Raw genomic sequence first — 25,763 nt, 5'->3', positions numbered from 1 at the left:
AGCGCAAAAAATAACTTGGTTTTGTATAATAACTTAACTTTTGGCTTTATATATGCACACTTTGGGTGTGAGCACAAAATCTGCAGGAATGAGTAAAATAATGCGCAATATGTCCAATCCCACACCGAAATTCAAACCCTGTAATGCCAAAAATATTCATCCGGAGCAAATGAGTGAGTGGAGACGGGTTTGTGCGTCACTCGCTGTCAGAGAGATGAGAGAATGAGAAAGCGCAGCTGGTATCATGTATCTATTCTGCGAAAAAAAGTATTTCAGTATTGATATGTATAAAATATATATCGATATTTTTGACAACACTACATTGCACTTAGTTTGTTATTTCAGATGCCTTTTTAAAAAACTACAATTGAAAAATGTATATATTAAATCTAAAATTCAACCCGCAAAAGTGGCTAGTAGGAGTGACTGTGTTACACGCCACTGCTGAAATCACACACATTTGGCGGGTGTTAATGTCAAGCTCTGTATATATATACACACACACACTATGGCTTTATTGGCAATTATTTTAGGGTTATAAATAAATTATTAGTTAATAGGTTATAATAATTTATGCGAAATAATTACATTATTATAAATATGTATATATGTATTAATATATATATATACTAATATATAAATATTATACAAATATATAATATTTACATTTTATCTAAGAAGTTTATATACACAAGTGAATCCCTTCTCTCTAGATAAGGTAGTACTGATTGACCAAATGATCATGAGATAATGGCCAAACGACTGGTAAATAAAACCATTAGTGATGTCATAATACCTGTAAAACCTTTCCTCCTGGGCTCTCCTCAAACGGCAGCTGCTGCTGGTAAAGAGGGTCCAGTGTTTTTCGTGCTACTTTTGTTTTCTTTTTGGCTATGCAGGCTCCATTCTCCAGTAGATACACCTTTACATAAGGGGCTGGAGAAGAACAACAACAGATGGAGTTTAATCGTGAGCGATGAGTTTTCAGGTGCCTGTGAAATCACCTTCAGAGAGGATAACCACACTCACCTGGCAGTGCCTTAGAACTTGATTTTCCCACAAGGCCTCTGGCTCGGATGACCTCTACCTCTAGGGCTCCTTTCTTTTCCACCATCCCAATCTGAATGTCACCTAGACATGAGAAAAATCAAGGATATATGGGTTAAACATGATTAATATTACTGTAAGGACTTGCATCAGGGGAACTGAGTTTGACTGGAGACATAAGCACAATAGCAAAGTACACAGAAAGTCAAATAAACAAGTGCTCACCCATAGGGGGCGTGGCTAACGTCTGTCTGCCCACAAGCTGGGCGGGGCCAAGTCCATCCAGGAAGTCACTGAACTGACTGTCAGAAGAGAGTCTCACTCCAGGGAATATGAGGCTGAGAAGAAAGAAAAAGGTTTTGATTAGAAAACTACAAGGGCTTGATCTCATTATTTGTTTTGGTCTATATTTTAACATTTTAAAACATGCATGACACACTGTCATGCTTGTCAGAATGGTTGTGTGCATGTGTGTTTTGTTACTCACTTTCCCTCAGAGCTGTAGCTGTTCATGCTGCCGTCAGTGGATTCACGGCTGGCCTGTCGGGTCATTCGGCTTCGCATCTCTACGGCCAGGCCCGTCTCTGTGCTCCTCTGGACAGTGCTGCGCAGCTTCTTTCCTCCTGCTTCTACAGAGACAGAGAGAGAGAGAGAGAGAATTTGTCAATCAAATCAGGATATCAAGACGTTTCAGGCGGAGTGATGAAGGACACGTTTCTGCGCATTGAAAACCAAAAGCCTCACACGTGGCTCAGAGGAGACAGCTGATGTGCCGTTGATCTAGAGGGTGTGAAATGAGGAGTTAGGCACATGTGGTTCTGCTCCCACTCAACAATTTCTTGTTTTAGATACAGCGCTTTTTTATGTTTCTATATCTGGCCTACAGACATGCCATAGTGTCTGTTACACGAGACGCAGTGTGATTTAACATGACGGGTTATACAGGTGCACTGAACCAGAATTAAGCCTGACATGAACAAACACCTCAACCTGTGTCAGCTGAACACTTTCATAACAGGTTAAAGTGGCATTTCAGTTCAATCACTGATGTCATTTTGAAGTGGGACTACATGTTTGGCGCACAATGGTAGACGAGGTGGAAGGAGAGTTTGGGAAACTTGTCTGGAAACGTTCATTATTTCTCTCTGGTGCTGCTAGTGGAGCAGATGTTACACATTTTAACTTAATTATTCAAAAGTTTCCCAAGGTAAGCTAACAAGGGTTGTTGTTACCATAACAAAAAAGGAGGAAAACCTTTTGTATCATGTTTGCATTTTATATTTTATATGGCTGTTTAATACCCAGTAGAAATATAACTAACTATAACAAAAATTGTGTATGTAGAAGTAGAAATTACTTATAAAAAACACACACAACATATTCTATAACAATGCACTAAGTTGCAATGTTGCCTGACAATCGGTCTACAGTTAGAGTAATGAAAAAACAAAACAGTAGTTTATTCCAATTACTATGATTTATTGCACAATTTAGCCCTTATTAATCATATTGCTGTTGGCAATAAGACATTTGAGGCTAAAATCACTATAAAACAAGTCTTCTCTTGGCTTCAACTTCAAGTACAAAATGAAGGCACATCCTGTTCTTTTGTTGCCAAATGGAAATGGAAAAAATGAAGAGGACAGTAATGTGAGGGCTACTCAGAATGCAGAACCCATCTTCAATAGGTGAGAGAGAAGGCTAGAGGAAGCAGACATGGCTGAGCTGCTGAGATTCAACCATTCAATCGCTGCTCACACACAGCAGGCTTGATTTTCATTTCATTCAATGCCATCCGCCTCTGCTTTCGGCCCTGAGACGTAGCTGAACACAAGAGGATGACGAATATATCGGCGGATGTGGCTGTCCTTTTGTGTGCTTACAGCACAGTTGTATATAATAATCCAGAACTTGTAACAGTTGTGGTGTAGTTGATCTTGACCAACATAAAAACATAAACTTGAGAAACACTAGCCCCTTTCACACATACAGTCTTTACTGGTAAATTACCGGAAAGTGATCATGTGTGAACAGGACCTTTTCAAAAATAAGAAAAGAGAACTTGCAACATTACCAGTAAATTACCAGTAATGTGCTCTGTGTGAACGTGGAATGAAGATTACCGGTATGATCACGTAGAAAGTCAGAATGTGACGTAGAAAGCAGACATAAGAAGTCTGCTTTGGGCCAATCATAAACATCTTATGGAGATGAAGTGATTACTTAGCGCTGTTTAGAGTAAGATTTTTAATAGTTTTTCTATCTAAATATGCGCTAGATGATCATCTTTGATTGTTTTGCCACGTCTCGCAGCTTTTTCAACGTGTCGCACTCGAGACCCGGCCTTCTTTTCCATTCATCAGTGTTGCGGCTCTGCAGGATACTATTATGCATGTCTCGTGTTTTTAAGAGCAAAAACGCGTTCTGTTTGATCATGCCTTTATGCCTTTAACTCAGATGTCCAAAATTTTGTCAAATTGAACAGAGTGAAACTAAAATGATTCTCCTCATGCGGGTGAATGAAGACAACGGTGCGGTGGTTAAAGTTGACTGGGAATTTAACAGTATTTTGGAGCTGATGTGTGAATGGTCTCTTACCAGTAAAAAGCCGTTGCTTGTGTGAACAGCATATTTGTGTATTTACTGGTAAAGTCATTCTGGCAATTTTACGGTAATTTACCGGGTTTGCTGTGTGAAAGTCACAATGATGCACAATGTCAGTAAACATCAAATTTCACCCCAAAATAAAATTCTGTATATGTGTATAGAGTTTCTATTTTCTATTTTGATTCTATTTTGAGTTTCATAATGTCAGAAAAGAAGATATTTTGAAGAATGTTGGTAACCAGACAGTTGATGGGCCCCATCTACTCCCATAGTATTTTTTCCCCTACTATGGAAGTCAATGGCTACCGTCAATTTGACATTTTTTCCAATACCGTCAACATTCTTCAAAATATCTTCTTTTGAGTTCAACAGAAGAAAGAAACTCAAACAGATTTGGAACCACATGAGGGTGTGTTTTTTTGAGTGAACTATCCCTTTAAGATTCAATCATGCCATGTTCTCTGATCATGTCTTGTTCTCTGATCATGTCTTAAAAAGCTCTATGAAATGATCAAGAAGATGTTCAGGTCATATTTCAACCCAAATCAAAAGAAAGAAATAAAAAAACAAAGCCTATTTTAGGACCTATAATATTTTGCTTTGTGACATTATCTTCATGACAATTAAGCACATTTCTTCCAAAACTGTCATTATTATAAATGAATGAAATAAAAATAAAATAGCTAACTAACTAAAAAAATACAACATTGATAAATGCAATAAAATTAATAAATAAAAATATATTAATAAATTAAATAAATTACAATAACCATATTCATTTATAAAGTGTTTATACATTGTGATAGTATTTATTTTGTAATGCCTTTAATTTATGCCGATTAAAAAAAAAAAACTAGAAATGTGCATAATTGTAATGAAAATAACAAGATAGGCTTATAGGCTTTATGCAAAAAAATAATAATAATTTTTTTTTCAAAATTCATTGGATTTTCGGGTGAGATGTGACCTGGACATGTTCTCTTGAGATTCACCCAGTAATTAATATATTAATGGATTGAAGAGAATCCGGTTGTGCCTACGTATCACATTAAATCATACAAAAGCCAAAAGGTATTTGTTCCATAAGTTATTAAGTCATATGATATTTCCTATGATATTAATCACTATAGCGACTGAAGGGGGAGAAAGAGAGACACAGAGAGAGAAAGAGAGAGAGAGAAAGAGAGAGAGAGAGAGAGAGAGAGAGAGAGAGAGAGAGAGAGAGAGAGAGAGAGAGAGAGAGAGAGAGAGAGAGAGAGAGAGAGAGAGAGAGAGAGAGAGAGAGAGAGAGAGAGAGAGAGAGAGAGAGAGAGAGAGAGAGAGAGAGAGGCACCTTCAAGGTCAAAACACAAGATGATGCTTGAGTCCCACCAAAACCATCAAAAGATTGCACTACTATTTAGTGCAATAAAAATGATACTGCACATACATAACTGTATTTTACTGACAGCGATGCATGATTCTGCTGATTATTTATTTAAACTCCACCAGAAACCAGATACATATAAATAATTGCAAACTCAATAAAATGTGAAAGGAAAACGAGTTGGTGTGCTCACATAACACCAAATATTGTGCAAAACACATGATCTTTGACATGCAAGATTCCCATTCGGACCTAAACACTTAATATCTCCACATGTGACAAATCTTCATCCTCTTACCTCCGTCTTCCTCATCGAAAGAATTCATGCAGGGGAAGTAGACGGCCAGCGCTTCGAACGAGGCTGACAGACTCATGCGGCTCTGGGAGCGCTGCATGCGCCCGCCGCTGCCCGCACCCGTGCCCGCGGTGGAGGTGGCATCGTGGCTCTGCCTGCCCATGCTTACAGCCGGGTCGAGTGGAGAGGATGCTGTGGTGCTGAGACTGCGGACGCTGGGTTGAACTCAGAGCAGAGAGTGCTCTTAAACATCACTTAATCTGCAGCGGATGCAGAACGAGGGTTTGTTTTGGGTTCTTCAGCTGGAGAAAGCTCTGCGTCGACTGATCTCCCAGGAGTACGCAGCATTAGTGTGTGTTCGGCTCTCGGCGCAGTGAAGCTGTCTGGCTCTCCTTTCTAACACGCGCGTGCAGGAGGGAGGAGGGGGCGGAGCAAGGTCCCTTTTCTTGCATCCTCCCCCGGCCAATCAAAAGGCTCAGCTCTTCAAATGCTCCTCCATGCGCATGAGCTTTACCCAGAGATACTGCAAATGTGTGTGTGTGTGGTCATTAGGAACCTGGACATCTCTTGCCCTGACTGTCCACATGCAAGTCACACACAGTTCACGTGTTAAACGCGCGCACACACACACACACACACACACACACACACACACACACACACACACACACACACACACACACACACACACACACACACACACACACACACACACACACACACACACACACACACACACACACACACACACACACACACACACACACACACACACACACACGGACACAGATAATTCCTCCTTTCTCCTCTGCTCTTAAAAAGACGAGATTTATTTCTCTGTGCTGACGTACATCTTTTATCACAGGCCTCCACCTCTCTCTTCACTATCTCTCAGTGTAAATGTTTACCACAGAAGATGTCTGGCCACAGAAACAGCTGAATTACTGCTATCCCTGAAAAATATCCCCGCAATATGCATTGCAAATATTTGAATAGTCATAACAGGAATAGCAGCCATATCCAACCATTTTCAACAGCCACTTCAGGCATCAATTTCAGAGAGAAACTAGATATTGGGTGTCTGCTGAGGAATTAAAAATACTAGATATTTGCATTATGCAAAACTTGCAGCCACGATACCAGGGTGCATGGTGTTATGAAGGTCAAAAGCAGCCAGCCTCAAAATCTATATGACAGGGTTCTTAAACTTTGATGCCAAGGACCCCTAAAAATTATGGTCTTAAGGACCTTTTTCCTAAAATATAATGACAGCTAGACAATTTTCTGCACAAAGTCCCATTTATACTTCATTTCAATTTAACTGTTTTCTATTTTAATATATTTTAAAATGTAATTTACTCCTGTGATGGCAAAGCTGAATTTTCATCAGTCATTACTTCAGTCTTTAGTTTCAATCTTAATTATTCCAAACTTTTGACCGCCAGTGTGTGTGTATAGGCATATACACTTATCGGCTACTGTTCAACTGCTCATTAATGTGAATATCTAATCAGCCAATCACATGACAGGAACTCAATGCATTCAGGCATGTAGACATGATCAAGACGATCTGCTGACGTCTGCTGATGAGAAAGGTGATTTAAGTGACTTTCAATGTGGCATGGTTGTTGGTGCCAGACGGGCTGGTCTGAGTATTTCAGAAACTGCTGATCAGGGATTTTCATGCACAACCATCTCTAGGGTTTACAGAGAATGATCCAAAAAAGAGAAGTGGCAGTTCTGTGAGTGAAATGCCTTGTTGATGCCAGATGTCAGAGGAGGATGACCAGACTTGTTCGAGCTGATAGAAAGGCAACAGTACCTCAAATAATCACTCGTTACAACCGAGGTCTGCAGAAGAGCATCTCTGAACACACAACATGTTGAACCTTGATGCAGAAGCAGAGCATCTCTGAACACACAACATGTCGAACCTTGAAGCAGAAGAGCATCTCTGAACACACAACATGTCGAACCTTGAAGCAGAAGAGCATCTCTGAACACACAACATGTCGAACCTTGAAGCAGAAGAGCTACAGCAGCAGAAGGCACACATTCCTGTCAGCTAAGTACAGGAAGCTGAAGCAATTCACACAGGCTCACCAAAACCAGACAATAGAAGATTGGAAAAACATTGCCTGGTCTGATGAGTCTCGATTTCTGCTGCGGCATTTAGATGGTGGGGTCAGAATTTGGTGTAAACAACATAAAAGCATGGATCTGAGGAATGTTTCCAGCACCTTGTTGAATTTATGGCACGAAGAATTAAGGCATTTCTGGAGGCAAAAGGGGGCCCAAACAGGTACTAGCAAGGTGTACCTAATAAAGTAGCCGGTGTGTGTGTGTGTGTGTGTGTGTGTGTGTGTGTGTGTATACACTCACCTAAAGGATTATTAGGAACACCTGTTCAATTTCTCATTAATGCAATTATCTAATCAACCAATCACATGGCAGTTGCTTCAATGCATTTAGGGGTGTGGTCCTGGTCAAGACAATCTCCTGAACTCCAAACTGAATGTCAGAATGGGAAAGAAAGCTGATTTAAGGAATTTTGAGCGTGGCATGGTTGTTGGTGCCAGAGGGTCTGGTCTGAGTATTTCACAATCTGCTCAGTTACTGGGATTTTCACGCACAACCATTTCTAGGGTTTACAAAGAATGGTGTGAAAAGGGAAAAACATCCAGTATGCGGCAGTCCTGTGGGCGAAAATGCCTTGTTGATGCTAGAGGTCAGAGGAGAATGGGCCGACTGATTCAAGCTGATAGAAGAGCAACTTTGACTTAAATAACCACTCGTTACAACCGAGGTATGCAGCAAAGCATTTGTGAAGCCACAACACGCACAACCTTGAGGCGGATGGGCTACAACAGCAGAAGACCCCACCGGGTACCACTCATCTCCACTTCAAATAGGAAAAAGAGGCTACAATTTGCACGAGCTCACCAAAATTGGACAGTTGAAGACTGGAAAAATGTTGCCTGGTCTGATGAGTCTCGATTTCTGTTGAGACATTCAGATGGTAGAGTCAGAATTTGGCGTAAACAGAATGAGAACATGGATCCATCATGCCTTGTTACCACTGTCCAGGCTGGTGGTGGTGGTGTAATGGTGTGGGGGATGTTTTCTTGGCACACTTTAGGCCCCTTAGTGCCAATTGGGCATCGTTTAAATGCCACGGCCTACCTGAGCATTGTTTCTGACCATGTCCATCCCTTTATGACCACCATGTACCCATCCTCTGATGGCTACTTCCAGCAGGATAATGCACCATGTCACAAAGCTCTTGAACATGACAATGAGTTCACTGTACTAAAATGGCCCCCACAGTCACTAGATCTCAACCCAATAGAGCATCTTTGGGATGTGGTGGAACGGGAGCTTCGTGCCCTGGATGTGCATCCCACAAATCTCCATCAACTGCAAGATGCTATCCTATCAATATGGGCCAACATTTCTAAAGAATGCTTTCAGCACCTTGTTGAATCAATGCCACGTAGAATTAAGGCAGTTCTGAAGGCGAAAGGGGGTCAAACACAGTATTAGTATGGTGTTCCTAATAATCCTTTAGGTGAGTGTATATACATATACACATACTATTTTGCAATAGTACATATTTGAAAAAAAAAAACATATCACTAAAACTGTCGCTACTGTGATCTGGTATCTGGTAATATTTTGGTCCATTAATATATTCATGTTGATTTGTTTGATGGCTCTTTTAAATTTTGACTTCTGAATTTCTTCTAGCAGACATGGATAACATAACACAGTGTACTAATACTCCCAGACCTGCCAGAACGCACTCTCATCCTGATTCACTGCCAAATACGTGTCTTCTAGAAGCAGAGGGGGCAGAGGTGATGTCTCAACATGCTCAGAATACAACAAAAGGAAGGAAGGAAGCAGACAATTTCAGCACAATGACTAAACTAGTCTAAACTAGACTTTTTCTGTCTTTTTAAAACTTACCAGGCCAGAGAATGGAAGTTTATACACCCAACATGTGAAATGCTAATGTCAACTCAAATCCTAGTAACCAACATGTACAAATCGGACAATCTGAGACTAAAGTGGAGCACAAGAAAAACTAAGAACTCAATGAAGCCAACCAGAGCTGTGAAAGAGCAAACTTTCCATTGGGTTACCACATAGAAAAATTCACAGTTCACATTTGACACAGCTCTAAAACTCCTCTATTGCAAACAGTTATGACAATACTGGGCACTTAACTTAATAATTCTGGGAAATGTTTCATGAGCAGACACACAGTAGACAGCCTGAGACCACTATTATATAAATCAAATGTAGTCAATACAACTAGTCAGAAGGTTTCAAAAAGGCCAGATTAAAAGAAAACATTTATGAATCAGTGTATTCGATCAATCAGCCGCTTACACTATAGTTGCAACTACTAAAATATTACAGATGTTATCATTGGACAGGCTGTATTACAGCTAGTGTCAGGGTTCTGTCACTTCGGTCTAGTGTATTTCTTGGTTCTGTGACAGAGCTCCGACACTCCTGTTTTGTCATGTCTTCGTGTGTGTGCTCTCTTGTCTGTATGCCTTGTTACATGTGCGGGGCGTGGTGTTTGGATCCCGGCACATCTGTCTAGTTTGATTTTGGTTCTGTGTCGGGAATCGGACATTCATGCTCCGCGTGTTTGTCCTCTGTTGTGAGCGCACAGGGTGAGCTTTCGCTCGTTGGCTTGTGATTCGTTTTACTGGCCATGTACTTGTGCTTTTTGTCATGTTTGGTGTGAGCACATGGCCTGTCATGTGTTTCCTTGTTTCATGTGCTCTCCTGTAGATTGTCTAACCCCGCCCATCTTGTTACCTGTTTATTGATTCATTTGCCCCACTTTCCCCCTTGTTACCTGCTTTATTTGCCCTCCCTATTTATTGTCCCTGTGTTTATAGTCCTGTGCTGGTTCGTTGTCATATGTACATCGTGTGTTTACTCCTGTGTGTTCTTAGTAAAGTCAAGTCAAGTCAAAAGTTTTCCCCCTCGGGGTAGTTTTGTTTGTATTTCGTTTTATTTTTTGCTTAATAAAAGCCTTTATTTCTTCTGCGTTTGAGTCCTCGCCTCATCTCCTCAACCCCAAACCGTGACAGCTTCCTTTCTGCATCAACCACGTTGTTATTTGCATTTCAAATTAAAAAGCCTCTTCATAATGTTTTCCTCATAACAAATCCATTGTAAAAAAACTATTAATCTACGTAAGTCGGTCATGGTGATTCAGTGCAGTAAATGGTTCAAGAGCTTCCGCTGGCCTACAGTTCCATTATTTGGACAAATGTCAATTTTCAATCATGCACCACTATGGTTTTAAAACAGAGTACTTTAAAATACCACTTTGAAGTGAAGAGCCAATGTTATTTAGGACAGGTTCATTTACATCTACTCTACTGAGAATTCAACTTCCTCTACATGAAAACAACAGAATCTTCAAGAACAGAAGGAATGATTGTGTCTATCTATCTATCTATCTATCTATCTATCTATCTATCTATCTATCTATCTATCTATCTATCTATCTATCTATCTATCTACCTATGCCTCAGATTAATTGGCGCTCAACTCAAGTATGAAAACAAAACACATGAAAGCACGGACACTCCGCTCATGCCTGTGAGATGAGAACATACACTCATATTACGGGAATTTAAAGAACACCACGTGTGAGAAAAACACAAAGATGTAATGTCCTGGCAGAATGTCCTATGTGTGAGACTGATGATGTTTTGACCAGCTCAGGTGGCCGTGTGTGTGTGTGTGTGTGTGTGTGTGTGTAGATACACATTTCTACCGAATGGCATGTTTACATCCTCTAATTCCTGCTTTATGTCATGCCACACCAGTTAGTAATAATAACCAACACAACACCAGAGGATGTGAAAGATGATTAACACAAGGACTCTTTAGAAAGCGCTGCAGATTTACACAGAACTGGAACACCCATCTCTAGCATGTTTGTTTATTAAACGGAAATGCGTTCAGCTAGTCTAGAACTCTCAGCTCACTTCAACACTTTTAACCGTTTGAAAAGCATTGCAAAACATTCTGCAAAGAAAATCATCATTGATCATCCTCGAGAGTAGATGTAAGAGTAGATGTAAATGAACCTGTCCTAAATAACATTGGCTCTTCACTTCAAAGTGGTATTTTAAAGTACTCTGTTTTAAAACCATAGTGGTGCATGATTGAAAATTGACATTTGTCCAAATAATGTCTATGTCAATTTAAAGAAGGAAAAGGAAATGTCTGGGTCATATTTGACCACAAAATCAGAAGGAAAAAAATAAGATATGATGTTTTGCATGAGGAAAATGAAGCCTATTTTATTATTTTTTCATTAAGAATTTTTGCATTGTGGCAAAAAATATATCATAATTACCATAATGCATTTTTGCATTATTCTTATTACTGTAATACAGTTTGTCAGGCCAAAATAATAATAATTATTATAAGCATAAACTAAATAGAGTACAAAAATCATACTATCATAATATATATTTTTAATTGTACATTACAAAAGTTCTTTACACTGAATTAAGATGAACTAATAATATTATTTTAATACCAATTCTAATTTTTTTTTTTTTTTTGGGGGGGGGGGGGGGGTAGATGCACTTAACTGGCATTTAAATGATGTCACAATGGAAAAAGATTTTGATGTGAAATATTATGGAAAGAAGAGGGGAAAAAAATCCTGCCCTGATGTGAAATATGGCCGGACATTTCTTGGCAGTTTTCATAAGATTCACCTCTAAAAACCACATTCACGTAACATAAAATAGATAGATTGTTTTTATGTCAGCTGTGAAGTGATAAACCTCACACTATTTTCTCTTAACACGTCTAATCAAGAGAGATGTGATACAGATGGAGGAACGACCACTTCCTCTGTCAATGTGCGGACAGATGGAGAAACACAGAAAGAAAACAACACACAGAATAAACTCTTGTGCTTTACTAACAGCCCAGATCGAGAGAAGAGGCATCTGTGCAGCTGACTGAACGTCTGCATAAATAACAATCGAGACCGGTATTAAAAAAGTTCATTCTGCAGATCTGAGATTCACAATAATATTGTCTATACATGGCCATCCGCACAACTGAGCAAAAAAGGAGAGCTTTGGTTTTCCCCCTGAACTGCTTAGTGACTCGAGTGTCAGATGAGGAACAGGATCACTGGACTATTTCTCATGAGCTTGTTTTTGAAATAAGGAAGTCCATCTATGGGTGAGTCTTTGAACACGGAGACATTCATGAGACAAGGCCAGACTGAATAAACAAAGACTGAATGTAAGCCGCCTGTGTCCAGTTTTTTTGACAATGGCATCAAATGAAATCAGCTGCAGAACATTTCAGAGATGTTGCAACACAAGGACACAACATATAAACACATATTACAAAAACATTCAGTTTCCAAATGCAATGAGTCACAAAAAGACGTCCCTGGTGTGGTGTCCTTACAAATAACAGAAAAAAATGTTGCACCATACTAATGTTAGTTAACCGATTAAAAATGTTAAAATCAAACATGCTATGATTGATAAAGTAACTGCTCTTCAACAGTCCACCAAGAGCATTTATGGAAACTAAGCTGAAATCATGACCACATTAACATATGACCTCTCACATTTACATATTAATGCATATTCAGTAGTCAGCTATTTAACTTGCCCTGATGAATGACAGTATGAATTATACCAATACAAAGAGGTTAGTCAGTCATAATAAAAGTCATTAACATACATAATTCTGAAAAGTACAGTAGCAAAATTTAAGGGTTAGAGAAAGGGTAGAAAGTTTTCAAGAAAACTACATTTTTTGGTGCAAGATGCCTTGAATAACATTATAAGTGAGACAAAATGGTACAAAAGTACACAGCATAGCCACCTTTAAAACATTAACTCTTTCCCCGCCATTGACGGAATTTTACGGCAATCCATCCATGTTATCACTGTTATACGTTATGCTACTGTATTACGCATTTTCTGAAAAAGTATAGAATCTCCGGATCAAAAGACAGACGAAGAAGAAGCAGAAACAAACGATAGAAGCTAACATGATAATCAAACATTAAACAGCATATAAAGCAAAACTGCCTAACGTTACTGAATTAAATGTCGACCCAGGAAGCAAGCTTTGGGTGTGTTGATTGACACAATCTACTCGGACTACTGGACGTAGTCTTTAGGCCTTGTTCAGACTGTCAGTCCAAATCCAGTTTTTGTCCATATCCGATTGGAATCCAATCATATTTAGCAAGTGTGAACGGAAAAAAAAATCACATGAAATGCGATTTTTACAAATCCATTTTGAGCTACATTCATGTGGTTTGAAATCCAACTCAAATCGCTTTTCTGGAAATCCGTGTAAACATTTGAAAACAGGATTCAAAGTTCAAGTTTTTGAAAACAATACCATTATATTCTCTGTTTAAACTGCAAAAACATGAATTTGTGATGTTTTACAAAGTAACATGTCATTTACTGACATGAATAATACAGCGTTTTAGTCGTTTCCGCGGATACATGTGAACAGGGATTGTTTTGACAATGTTGTTGTCAGTACGCGAAAAATGCAAAGGAAAAGTGTAAGGTTTTAAAATGCAAAAGTACATTGTTGTCGTGTAAACAAAGAGATTAGATTCCATTCAGATACACAAATAATCGGATTTGGACTGACAGTGTGAACGTAGCCTTAGACAAAAACACTATTTCCTCAGCTTTTTGTTTAAAATGCTGCTTTTTCATGAAAGTGTTGATAAACAAAAAAAAAAGAATGCATGAAGCTATAATAAAATGAGGCTCTGTTCTTTCTTTTGATATGTTGCATGTTCAAATATATATTCTGGGGGCCATGAAATAAAAAATATATAATTTTAAAAATGTAAGGCTTGCAACTTAAAGGGGCTATATGCAACTTTTTCCCCAAAATAAACGTAACAATAGCCTTTTTATTTGACCATGTATGACTCAAACATCTCCTGATGAGCATACTGACACCTTGTCAGCTCACAGTGGGTGCACCTATAAGCCTGTATCCTATTTTTCCTATTTTCTGTCGGGTCGGATTTTTCGCGCGCTGTCTGCGGATGTGACGTCAAGCGCGTTCATGTTAAACGTTTCAGATCACTCTGCCACCACCGCTAGTCAGCAAACAAACTTAGATTCTCAAACAATATATGTATTTGACTGTTCTTACCTCTGTAAACATAATGTTGACTTCTTTGCAGCGGATGACTTGTGAAGTGTGCACGTACGAGAGTGAGCAGAAAGGAAGAGCAGTTCCGTTTTTTGGCCACAGGTGTCAGTCGCGAGTTTAAATTTCAGAAAAAAGCATATAGCCCCTTTAAAAAAAAAAAAAAAAAAATACTGGCGGGGAAATAATTAAGCAGTGTTTCAATATAAGGTAGCTTATATTTATAACTTACAGACTTCACTTATGTCAAATATTCCATTAAAAAGGATACTATCATAAAAGTGTAAATAGCAAGAGCCAAACAAGCAAGAGTTTTAAAAAACGAGAGTTTTATTCATAAAATACAGTTAGTCTTTGTAAATCTGGTTTATACGGCAGCGCAGAATCTGATCAGCTCTGTCACCATGGTGACACTCTATTGGATATGCTTTATCTTTATCTTTACAACCAATGATCGGAGATAAACCCATGACGGTCATCGTGGCCTGACTTTAAAAAGTGAAAATAACATGTTTTATGAATAGAGAGAGAAAATGAACTTACTTACATTCACACAGCTGATTCTTTACTAGATTGCTTGAATGTATTCTGAAAAATCTTGCCATGTTACCATGGTGGGGGTTCTTTAAGGGTCATGAAAACATTTATTTTAGATATTTATTCATTTATTTTTGTTACTTGGACTCAGCGTCAAGTCAACATACACTATAGTCGTAGTGTCTCATAATTATTCATCAGACTGTGTGGGTCTAATCCAATGAGAAGGCAACTGTCTAATTATTATTCATGACATGGACTTTTCCTATGTTCTATGTTAAATTTCTAGTTCCAAATGTGCTAGTGTTCATTTCAAGTGGTTATATCATAATTTTTTTTGATTCTTTTATAATCAAAAACATAACTGAACTTGTTATGACCATTGCCACCCTCTTTCTGATCTTTAGAATTCAACAGGTCATATTTTTTGCTGCCGTACCTTTTAGACGTCTATGTAAAAATACATTTATATGTAAAAAGTTATATATGTTCCTTTTGTTCTAGGGAGGAGTTCTGAAAGTTAACATTTATATACTATTATTATAACATTTTGAATTAGCATTTATTTTTATATTTTCAGTATTAATTTTAGTTTTAGTAATTTTGTCACATGCTTTTGTCATTTTTATTCATTTTTATTATTTCTATTTAGCTCTAATTTATTTTCTATTTCAGTTTTAGTTTTAGAACTTTTAGTACTCCAACTTAACCATATTTCAGGTAAATTGGCAAGGCAACATTTTTTACTTTTTGTTTAAGTCTTTCATCTAATATTTATATATTAAAAACGCAAAAAAACAACAACAATATAGCTATATCGCTATAGCTAACAATAAGAACACTACTGAGCCTCTAAAGTGACATAAGGATGAAAAATATAATTCAGTGCTTTTGCGTTCCCTCGCAAAAACTTTTGTGTTCTTTGGGAGTGAACGCAAAGTTTATCGGGGAAAGCAAACATTTTATGAGCGACGCAAAGTTTCTCGGGGGAAAGTAAAGCATTTGCGAGAGAACGCAAAAGCATTGACATACTGTATAATTTTTCTCCCAATCTAATTTTTTTATAACCAAGTCACTTTAGGGCCACCATACAAAACAACAAACAGTGGTCTCTTTTTAAAAATGTAACTTGTTCCCACAGAATTAGAAAGACATTTCATGTTCTGTTCATTTATTAACTTCACAAAGACAGAGGGCAAGTCTGAATAAAACTTTCCTTCTCTAAACACTAAATTTAGGGTTTGGTGAAAATGATGTCCACAGAGGAGATGTTGCCCAGCAGAAGACAACGTGCGTATCCAGCACATCCACCAGACAAGATCTGCGAGAGAACTGAACCAGCTTATCTACGGCCACACATACTCACAAAGCCCCACTGAGACCAATTACATTCTCGTCAAGCCAAAGTACGGCGCTGAGATCAGGCCTCAGGATAAGATGAATTACTGCTTCATCTTCACATATTTTTGCTCATTTCCAGGATCGACGGAACGCGGCCGGGGCGACATTCCACCTTCTGAGAGCCGTTCATTTGCATAACATCTAGTTGAGGGGGTGAGAGGGGGCCGTGGAAAATCGGATCAGAGGAAAATCTGCAGTTCGCACAGATCACCATGGCTACAGAGAATGTGACGTGCTCTGTTCCCTGTCAGGTAACCAGGTTTGTCACTGCAGAAGATACTCGTGTGCTACTTTCTTTAGCCGCATTTTACCATACGTGCCTGCAGCAAAAGTGAACTTATAAACTTTTAAATATGTCTATGTGGCAAGCAGGTTGGGGAAGAGAGCCGTGGGAATGGAGCGAGGCTGGTGGTGCGAGTGTTAAGTCTCGAGTCCCACGGAGGAGCTCTGGAAGGATAAAAGGAGGAGTGACGACAGAGGAAGACGAGAGAGGACCAGGTCATGTTGTTGTTTATGTTAATTTTGTGGTTAAAGCTATGATTACTGTTTGACGGTTCAAGCCTCCATCTTTTCTGAGCTTTTACATTGTTACAGTCTAATGTAGTTTAACTAACGTTAATTTAGGACAATTTACCTAATCAGACAAGGTTCAGCATCTGTGTGCAATCATGTAGCTGGACTCTTGTATACAGTCAAACCAGACACCAGATATCATTTTTGATATTTGTTTACTAGTGGGTGCAGGACACTTTAATTCATTTACGTAAGTGAGGATAGCAAAATAAACTGTGACATATTATACCCAAAAATGATTCAAACACTTTGACCTGCCATGTTTTGCTTAAGTGTTTTTTTCTTTAATCGCAAAAGCGACCTTTTTACACCACAGACTGAACAAAATTAAGCATTGCTTGGTAAGTGGTTGACCTAAATTGGTATTATCTAATTGTGTACTTAATTTAACAGCTGACAGCTATTCAACCTAATTCATTTGTGAAACAGTCTAACAAAAGGATGGACAAAACCAGTGAAATATCAACTGATTTGATAACTCTGAGTTATTTTCTAAACTATAGCGAATAAACAATGATAATGTGAGAAATGTTGAAGGTGTCTGAATAAATGTTGGTTTGACTGTACATATATATATATATATATATATATATATATATAAAAAATGCGGTTTTAAATCTCTGGTGTTTATACCTGTACCTTGTAACCAATCACATCAACGAGTGGATCTCTGAGCTGGTGTGAGTGAGTGGAGGCGGGGCTAATTTGCATATATATAGAACCGCGTATACTAAATGAGGCAAGGGTGTAGAGTTACATTCAAGCTATTTTGAAGCATGAATAACAAAATTATTTTAGCATTCAAAAACACATCCAACATCTTGAAATCTGTGAAGGTCAGAGGTATATGATTATACAGAGACACATTTCACAAGTGTGACAAGGAAGAGCTGCTGTAATTTTCATTATCAGTACAGAATGTTTGTTCTACCAGATGATGGGTTTCACATGGTGTTCTGTCAGATCAGTGTGAAAAGTTCTGGCCATGTCAAGTCAATGAGTGACCTTTACTGGGACAAGCTCCAAAAATGACAAGCTGAAACTCATCTTTCCCTTCTAAACCCTTTGTCTGTTTAACCTCAAGTTTCGTACAACTTGTAAACACACTTGCGAAAAGTCATTTTTGCATGCGAGTGCCTCAACAGTGCCAGAGGCTCCCAGTGTTTTAACTCATACCATCTAACTACAATAACATCTAAACCGTGTGCCACTTTCTATGAAACAGGATACAAAACGGGGCCAAAACCACTTGGGTCAGTGGAAAGAGGGGTTTAACCTTCAGAAAATGTTGGTCGCCAGGTCAACTCAGAAGGGGAAAATAAATTTTATGCGACCCGTTTCACATTTTTTAAATATATACAGTATATATATATAGGTTTTGGTATTTTATATAGGTATAGGTATTTTATATAGGTAACTAAACATTTATTAAATGTTTAAAGAATTTATTAAGTATTCATTACTTCAATGAGCGCATTGTTTCTGCATTAAATTATTACATCGTTTAAATTACTACCATTTTCGCTAACTGTGATTTTGTATATGTATATTTCTAAAATACATACAGTAACTTAGACAGTTACCTCTGATGACAGATCACTCTAAATTGTAATGTAGACATATGCATTTTCTGTAAAGCTGCTTTGAAATGATGTGTATTGTGAAAAGCGCTATACAAATAAATGTGAATTGAATTTAAGAAACGCCAAACATATTTTGGTGGGACAGAAAAATGTCTGAAAAATGCCAAAACGGGTCTTGAACATTCCCCTCTATCCCCTGCGACGTGTAAGTGGCGTCTACTCTTCTGAAGTCCCTTCTGCTCTGCCTCAAAGTCATTTCTCTGGAAACTGCTTTTTAAGAGCCACTCAAAGAAGCTTTTCAAGTCTCTGCAATATTTTCCCAGACTGCTCATTTCCTAAACCACATTGTTTACAAGTTAACACAGCATAAATCTTCGGGGAAAAACTGCGGTATGGAGGACACCGTGGAAACTGATCTATAAAAAGAGCTACAAGAGGCTGCTGGTAATTAAAACAATTTTATTTATGAACAGGCATGAGTGTGTTTGGAAACAGTGAAAAGCGACCGCCTCCCGAATACCTTAAACCTCAGCGCATGCCGCAAGACAGAAACCCACGTGCACATTTAAGGACACAAGGACAAATTTGCTAAATAGTTACTTTTGCATGCAGTATTTCAGTGCAAAAACCTGCATCTTATTCAAATAAGAAATGCTCAATGCTGCACACATGATCATTTATATTACACTTTTAAAAATAAAGGTTCCAAAATGGGGTTTTCTATGGAAGCTTGTTTCCATTGCAAATTATTTCACAATTCTGACTTTCTCAGAACTATGACATATCGCAATTGCTGTAAAATGTAATAAAATGTTGATGTTAAGCTGACTTTTTTCTCAGAATTACAAGTTTATATCTCACAATTCTGAGAAAGTAAGTCAGAAATATAAATTGAGATTTTATCCTTCGCAATTTGGACATTTTTTTGTTGGATATAAACTCTTAAATGAGAGATATAAAATAATAAACAGATTTCAGAATTGATGAAGAACTTTTTAATAATCTGAAGAACCTTTTGTACAATGAAAAGGTTTCAAGGATGTTAAAGGTTCTTCATGGAATCATCAATGCCTTTGTAAAACCTTTACTTTTAAGAGTGAAAGTTATTTGAGATACTTTTTAAAGTTTTTTTTTTCCTGATTTTTGCCTTTATTATGATAGGATAGTATAGAATAGACAGGAAGCGAGGTAGGAGAGAGAGAGTGGGACGGGATCGGGAAAGGTCCGAGAGCCTGGACTCGAACTCGGGTCGTACAAAAAGCAATGGCGCTACAGGTCGACACGCTGCCCACAAGGCTATTGGCGCCAATGTTATTTTATATCCTTAAATACAGAACAAGAGATTCTGTAGCGTACTCTAGTCTCAATGGCACCTAGAGTAAAAAACCACTTCCTCGTCCGGGAAACACATTCGTATGGGTCTCGCTCCTGTAGCATATGAGCCCTCCATGAGAATCACAGAAGCTCAAATGGCTCCAGGACTGAAGGCTAAGGGCACATGGATGAGATTACATCGATTACACTGATGGGCACACCAGTGGTTTCAGCTTTCCCAGGATGCATTAGGAGCCTTTGGGATTTTTGAAAATCTATTATAATGCTGCAGAGAGAGATCCTTTTGTGGGTGTAATTTCTAATTTCTCAATAGTTTCTTCTGGTCCAAATAACAATGGACCAGAACAAAATGAAGATGTTTACTTAAATCTGCTGCTCAAATTTAGCGAAAATGCCAATATTTTCAGTAATGACCCTTTGATTAGAAGCATTGTTGATGCTTCTAATCAAGGTTTTGGAGTAACTTTTGCTTTTTAAAGAATCCTAATTTTGTTTTGTAGGTCTCCTACTATATGTGTATTTGCATCAAATGTCAGAAGAAACACAAATTTTCTCATAATATACATCCCCGTTTCTCACAGGGAATATACTTTTCTCACAGTGTCTGAATTTTTTGCAGTGTACTTTGTATTTCTCCTATGGAATGTTAGGAGAAACATCTGGGACAAACTTGATTTACTTAAACGCAACATACCTAAGAACTGCTGAGCCATAAAAGGCTTGTAGGATTGTGTTTTGCCAGGGTGAGCATATAAAAATATAAGCATATAAGAGCACCGAACATCAGGGGTTTTCATCTGCACTTGCAACTCTGGCCACTTTGCTGACACAGATCTGGAGGCAAGAGAAGATCAGCAGAGGTTAGATGTGAGCTCCATGGAGCGCTGGGTATAATTACAAGAGAATTCAGGCCTCTAAAAACGCCGAGAGGAACAATCGGCCACCATAAATCAGAACGATGATTCAGCTTGGTCATGAATAAAACCGTGAGGCTTCAGCTCCATGAAGCTCTCTCCTGCAGATCTTGTCATCAAAGATTAATTAGAGCAGTCTGCAGGACTCCAGCGGTCTCTCATGGACACTCACAATGCAGAGATACAGTAAAATAACCTGTAATATGGAGGCAAAATATTCCATGCAAACACAAAATGGACAGTTCTGCTCCTGGATGCAGATGCACTTAAATACACTAAAATAATAACAGTTATGACGCAAGTTCACCTAGCTAATGTGAATGTCACTGCACATCCTCATAAAGGCAGGCTATTACTGTAAGTCAACATTAAATCAGCAGTGATTTTTAGTTGATTTAACTGGACAATTAGAAACAAATATATAATAATAACAATAATAATAATAATAATTATATATATATATATATATATATATATATATATATATATATATATATATATATAATTATATATACACTACCATTCGAAAGTTTGGGGTAGGTAAGATTTGTCTTTGTTTTTGGAAGAAGTCTCTATTGCTCACCAAGGCTGCATCCATCAATCCATCCATCTATCCACCCTTCCATCCATCCATCCAATCATCCATCCATCCATACAGCCATCACTCCATCCATTCATCCACCCACCCAACAATCCATTCATCCAATCATCCATCCATCCATATACCCACCCATCCACCCTTCCATCCATACACCCACCCACCCATCCATCCATCCATCCATCCATCCATCCATCCATCCAATCCATCCATGCACCCATCCATCGACCCACCCACCCATCCATCCACCCTTCCATCTATAAACCCATCAATCCATCCAACCACCCATCCATCCATCCATCCATCCATCCATTCATCCATCCATCAAATAAATTATTCGTAGTGAAAAAAAAGTGAATTAGACAGAGGACGAGTCTCAGGGGATCTTCTGCAGTCTAGTCTATACATGCACATTTCAAACACACATCTTTTCACACAGAAAAGGCCTAGAATAACCTCTTTTAGAAATGTGTGTCTGTGCTCCATGCCCTCTCTACAAGGCTTTCAGGCTTTCTGAATTAAGCACAACAAAGTGGAGCAGGAAGCAGCCAGAGAGTCGGACTGGGCTTTGAGAAACAGGCCAGGGATTTCACAGGCCTGCACGTGCACAGCAGCTAAAAGCTCTGCCTGAAAAATTGATAGGCTCTATGATTCACATCGCATGAGCTGGTGTTTGGAGCTGCACATCTCAGCCAGACCTGATTTCCTGTTCCAGGTGAAATGCTGCTATATTGAGCATGACACTGAGCAGGCGGCTTTCTAAACTTTAAAGCACCAAATAAAACAGCACACCGGATCTCACTACGAACATTCATTTCTCATACTGTATGTCTGTTTAAAATTTTGCCCCAAAAAGGAAGAAAATATGTCTATTTTATAACGATCCCCGCTCACACGGATCCGCGAAAACATCTAAAACGCTGTATTATTCATGCCAGGCCAGTAGTTGGCGATGTCACTTTGTAAGGAAACACCGCACTCCTATAGACTGAACATGTAATACGCATGCACATTATATCACCATATTAGCAAATTCGTATTTTTGTTGTTTATACGGAGATGATAATGGTATCGTTTTCAAAAACTTGCACTCTAAAACCTGTTTACAAAAAAGTTTTCAGGCCCCCAAAATGTCATTGTCGTGTAAAACCTTGTGAAAAATAAATATACCTAAATGTATTTGAAATACATATATTTTATGCTAAGTATACTACAAATATATTTACATATGTCTGTACTCAATATAAATGCCCTGCAATTGTACTTTTAGTACACTAAATTGATATACTTAAAGTCTGCTAAATTGGAACAACTAATTTATTAATGCACTTTAGTTATCTAGAAATAGTACTGAGGTCCAACTAAAGATATACTTAAATACTGTATATTTGATTGTGCTAAAGTGGAATTATTGCAAGAATACTTTAGGTACACTTTAAATATCTTGCATTTAAAGACTGATATTATACAGTGATCCTACTATCCTTACTAATAGTGATATTAAGCATATTTTAGGCTTAATATTAAGAAATAAGCATTGTGCAATAAAGAAGTACTCCAAATTAAGTTTAAATATAATATTTACATTAGTAAGTCTAAAGCGATATGTCAGTAAATATGTTAATGGATTTGTAGTATACTTAGTATGAAACAAATGTATTTTAAATACGTTTTGGTATAGGTTTTTTTCACTAGGGAATGAACGGCCAAACGCATAAAAAGTTTTCCGTTTATAGTTGAAAATGTCGTGTAAATGGCCCCTAATTGAGTAGATAAGAATCAAAAATGTCTGAATCATTTGCTCAAAGAACAAAATATTAGAACAATATCACCGCAAATCATCTTATTATTATTGTTAACTATATTAGAATAAACCTTTAACTTTTGAAACTAAAAATAGTTTTCTTTAACTGAAATAAAGCTAAAATACAACTCAAAACTCAAAAACAAATGAAAAATAGAAATGTTGCCTTGGCAACTAACTTAAAATAACTTGTAGTTAATGTACTAAAATTACGAAAACTAATTCTGAAATAAATATTCATGCTAAACAGAAATATATATATATATTTAATAAAAATTACAAGTGCACATAACAAAATCAAAAATTAAATTAAAACTAAAAATGTAAAAATAAAAGCTAATTCAAAATAGTAATAAATACTACATCTGTCAACGATGACTAGTAAACAAGAAATACATTTAATAAAAAAAATAAAAATAAAAAAACACAGTCATGATCCCAGTGGAAACAACACCCATTTCTATTTTGTGCCAATTTCCCTGTAAATAACAATTTTGTTCTCTTGAACACACTGAACCGAAGCACTGCTTTAGGTACAAATAGTTTTTGCGATATTCAGATTTTCTGCATAAATTAAATTCACAATTTGGATGTAAACATGATATATGACAAATGAACATACTGTACCATATCTTGAGAATAACTCTAATGATATAAACAATAATTTATTTTATTTTTCTAATTTTAGAAAAAGCATTTTAGCACTGAAAAATATCGTGCACACATCAGCTTAATGCAGGAACAAAAACAAAATGTATTGCCAAATTTCAGACCAATGGTCTGTGTTTGTGACCTCTTTTTTGCAAGCAGAAATTCTGCAAGTGGAAGGAAGCTAAAAGACATCACAGACAAGCAGAAGACACAACACACCCCATGAGACATGACAGAGTGCTACGGCCCCTGGCAGCCAGCCTAACTTATTAAAGACACACTACCGACCACCTGCCATGTGCAGGCTGAGCACGAGCCGTCTGAAGAGCTGTTTTCATTTCTTTGGGCATGTGATCTACCTGCACGCCACCATTCAGACTTGAGCCAGTATAGCCAGTGCCAGCCAATGAGTCGATTAGCGGGTGAGCGTGGGCTGCAGACGGCAAAGAAATACTCTGACCTCAGGATAAACACAGTGGCATTTTTAAAAGTGTTTCTATCAGACGTTCACTGACACAAATAGATTAGATAAATGTGCCGACACTGGAGGATACACTCACGCTCCTCAATTACAGCAAACCATGAAAACTCTGGACAGACAGATTATGGCAGAAAACAAAAGTCTTTGCAGAGATTATGTGAATCATAACAGCAGTTTATAGAGTGTTGTAAAGAGAAATCATAAATCTGTAAAAGAACTGCTGTTTTTTTTTAAGAGATTTAATAATGCATTCCCTTAAAAAGTCTTGTGATGATACCATGGTAAAATGCAGGTGTCAGATGCCAATACTACAGGACTTTGATATATACCACGTTGCTGAATTATCATCATATTCAGGGCTTGACATGAACTTTTATTAATACACATTTCTTAATATTAAGCCTAAAATGTGTTTTAATATCATAATTATTTAGTCTTTAAATGCAAGAGATTTAAAGTGTACCTAAAGTATACTTGCAATATTCCATTTTAGCACAGTCAAGTATACTTAATTATATCTTAAGTTGGACTTCAGCTCTACTTCTGTACAACTAAAGTGCATTTAGTACAAAATTTGTTGTTCCAATTTAGCATACCAAAAGTCAAATTGCAGGGTATTTATATTAAGTACATAAATATGTAAATGTATTAGTAGTATACTTAGCACAAAATAAATGTATTTCAAATACATTTATTTTTATATTATATTATACATTTCTTTTTCACTAGGGACCATATACATAAAATTCAGTACCATGGTATATGTGACCCTGGATCACAAAACCAGTCTTAAGTCGCACGGGTATATTTGTGGCAATAGCCAACAATACATTGTATGGGTCAAAATGATCGATTTTTCTTTTATGCCAAAAATCATTAGGATATTAAGTAAAGAAGATGTTCCAAGGAGATATTTTGTAAATTTCCCACCTTAAATATATAAAAAATGTATTTTTGTGAGTGAATGCAGCACAATCGCCAACATAAATGAACAACTTTAAAGGAGATTTTCTCAATGTTTCGATTTTTCTGCACCCTCAGATTCCAGATTTTCAAATAGTTGTATCTCGGCCAAATATTGTCATATCCTGACAAACCATACATCAATGGAAAGATTATGTATTCAGCTTTCAGGTGATGTATTAATCTCAATTAAAAAAAAATTACCCATAAGACTGGTTTTGTGGTCCAGGGTCACATATATCAAAGTACCATGGTATTGGAATCTGATGCCATCACTGTACCATGGTACTACCAGAGTACTATAAGTAAGTATTGTGTTTGAGGCAGAAGAGTTGGGAATATGTGTAACATCAGCAGTGTGATACGCTTCAGGCTGCAGCACCTGGGAATATAAA

The 25,763-nt window shown here is 37.6% G+C and overlaps 1 protein-coding gene across 25 annotated transcripts in view; it reads right to left on the bottom strand.

Moving 5' to 3' along the window:
* Window positions 1–25,763, bottom strand: part of rims2a (regulating synaptic membrane exocytosis 2a) — a 190,092-nt gene that overhangs the window by 2,719 nt on the left and 161,610 nt on the right. For 24 of the 25 annotated variants that reach the window (XM_079893722.1, XM_079893732.1, XM_079893733.1 and 21 more), the window contains 4 exons: window positions 1,535–1,676; window positions 1,273–1,385; window positions 1,030–1,131; window positions 797–936 (listed from right to left, as the gene is read on the bottom strand). In XM_079893722.1, the coding sequence (XP_079749848.1) occupies window positions 797–936; window positions 1,030–1,131; window positions 1,273–1,385; window positions 1,535–1,676 (497 nt within the window). Of the gene's footprint in view, window positions 1–796; window positions 937–1,029; window positions 1,132–1,272; window positions 1,386–1,534; window positions 1,677–5,318; window positions 5,890–25,763 lie in introns of those variants that run through there. The other variant, XM_079893724.1, reaches the window with a different exon arrangement.

The sequence above is a fragment of the Squalius cephalus genome (assembly GCF_949319135.1).
Source record: "Squalius cephalus genome assembly, chromosome: 15".
NCBI classification, from domain to species: Eukaryota; Metazoa; Chordata; class Actinopteri; order Cypriniformes; family Leuciscidae; genus Squalius; species Squalius cephalus.
The sequence above is the reverse complement of the archived record's forward strand: the minus strand, read 5'-3'. Positions and strand labels throughout refer to the sequence as shown.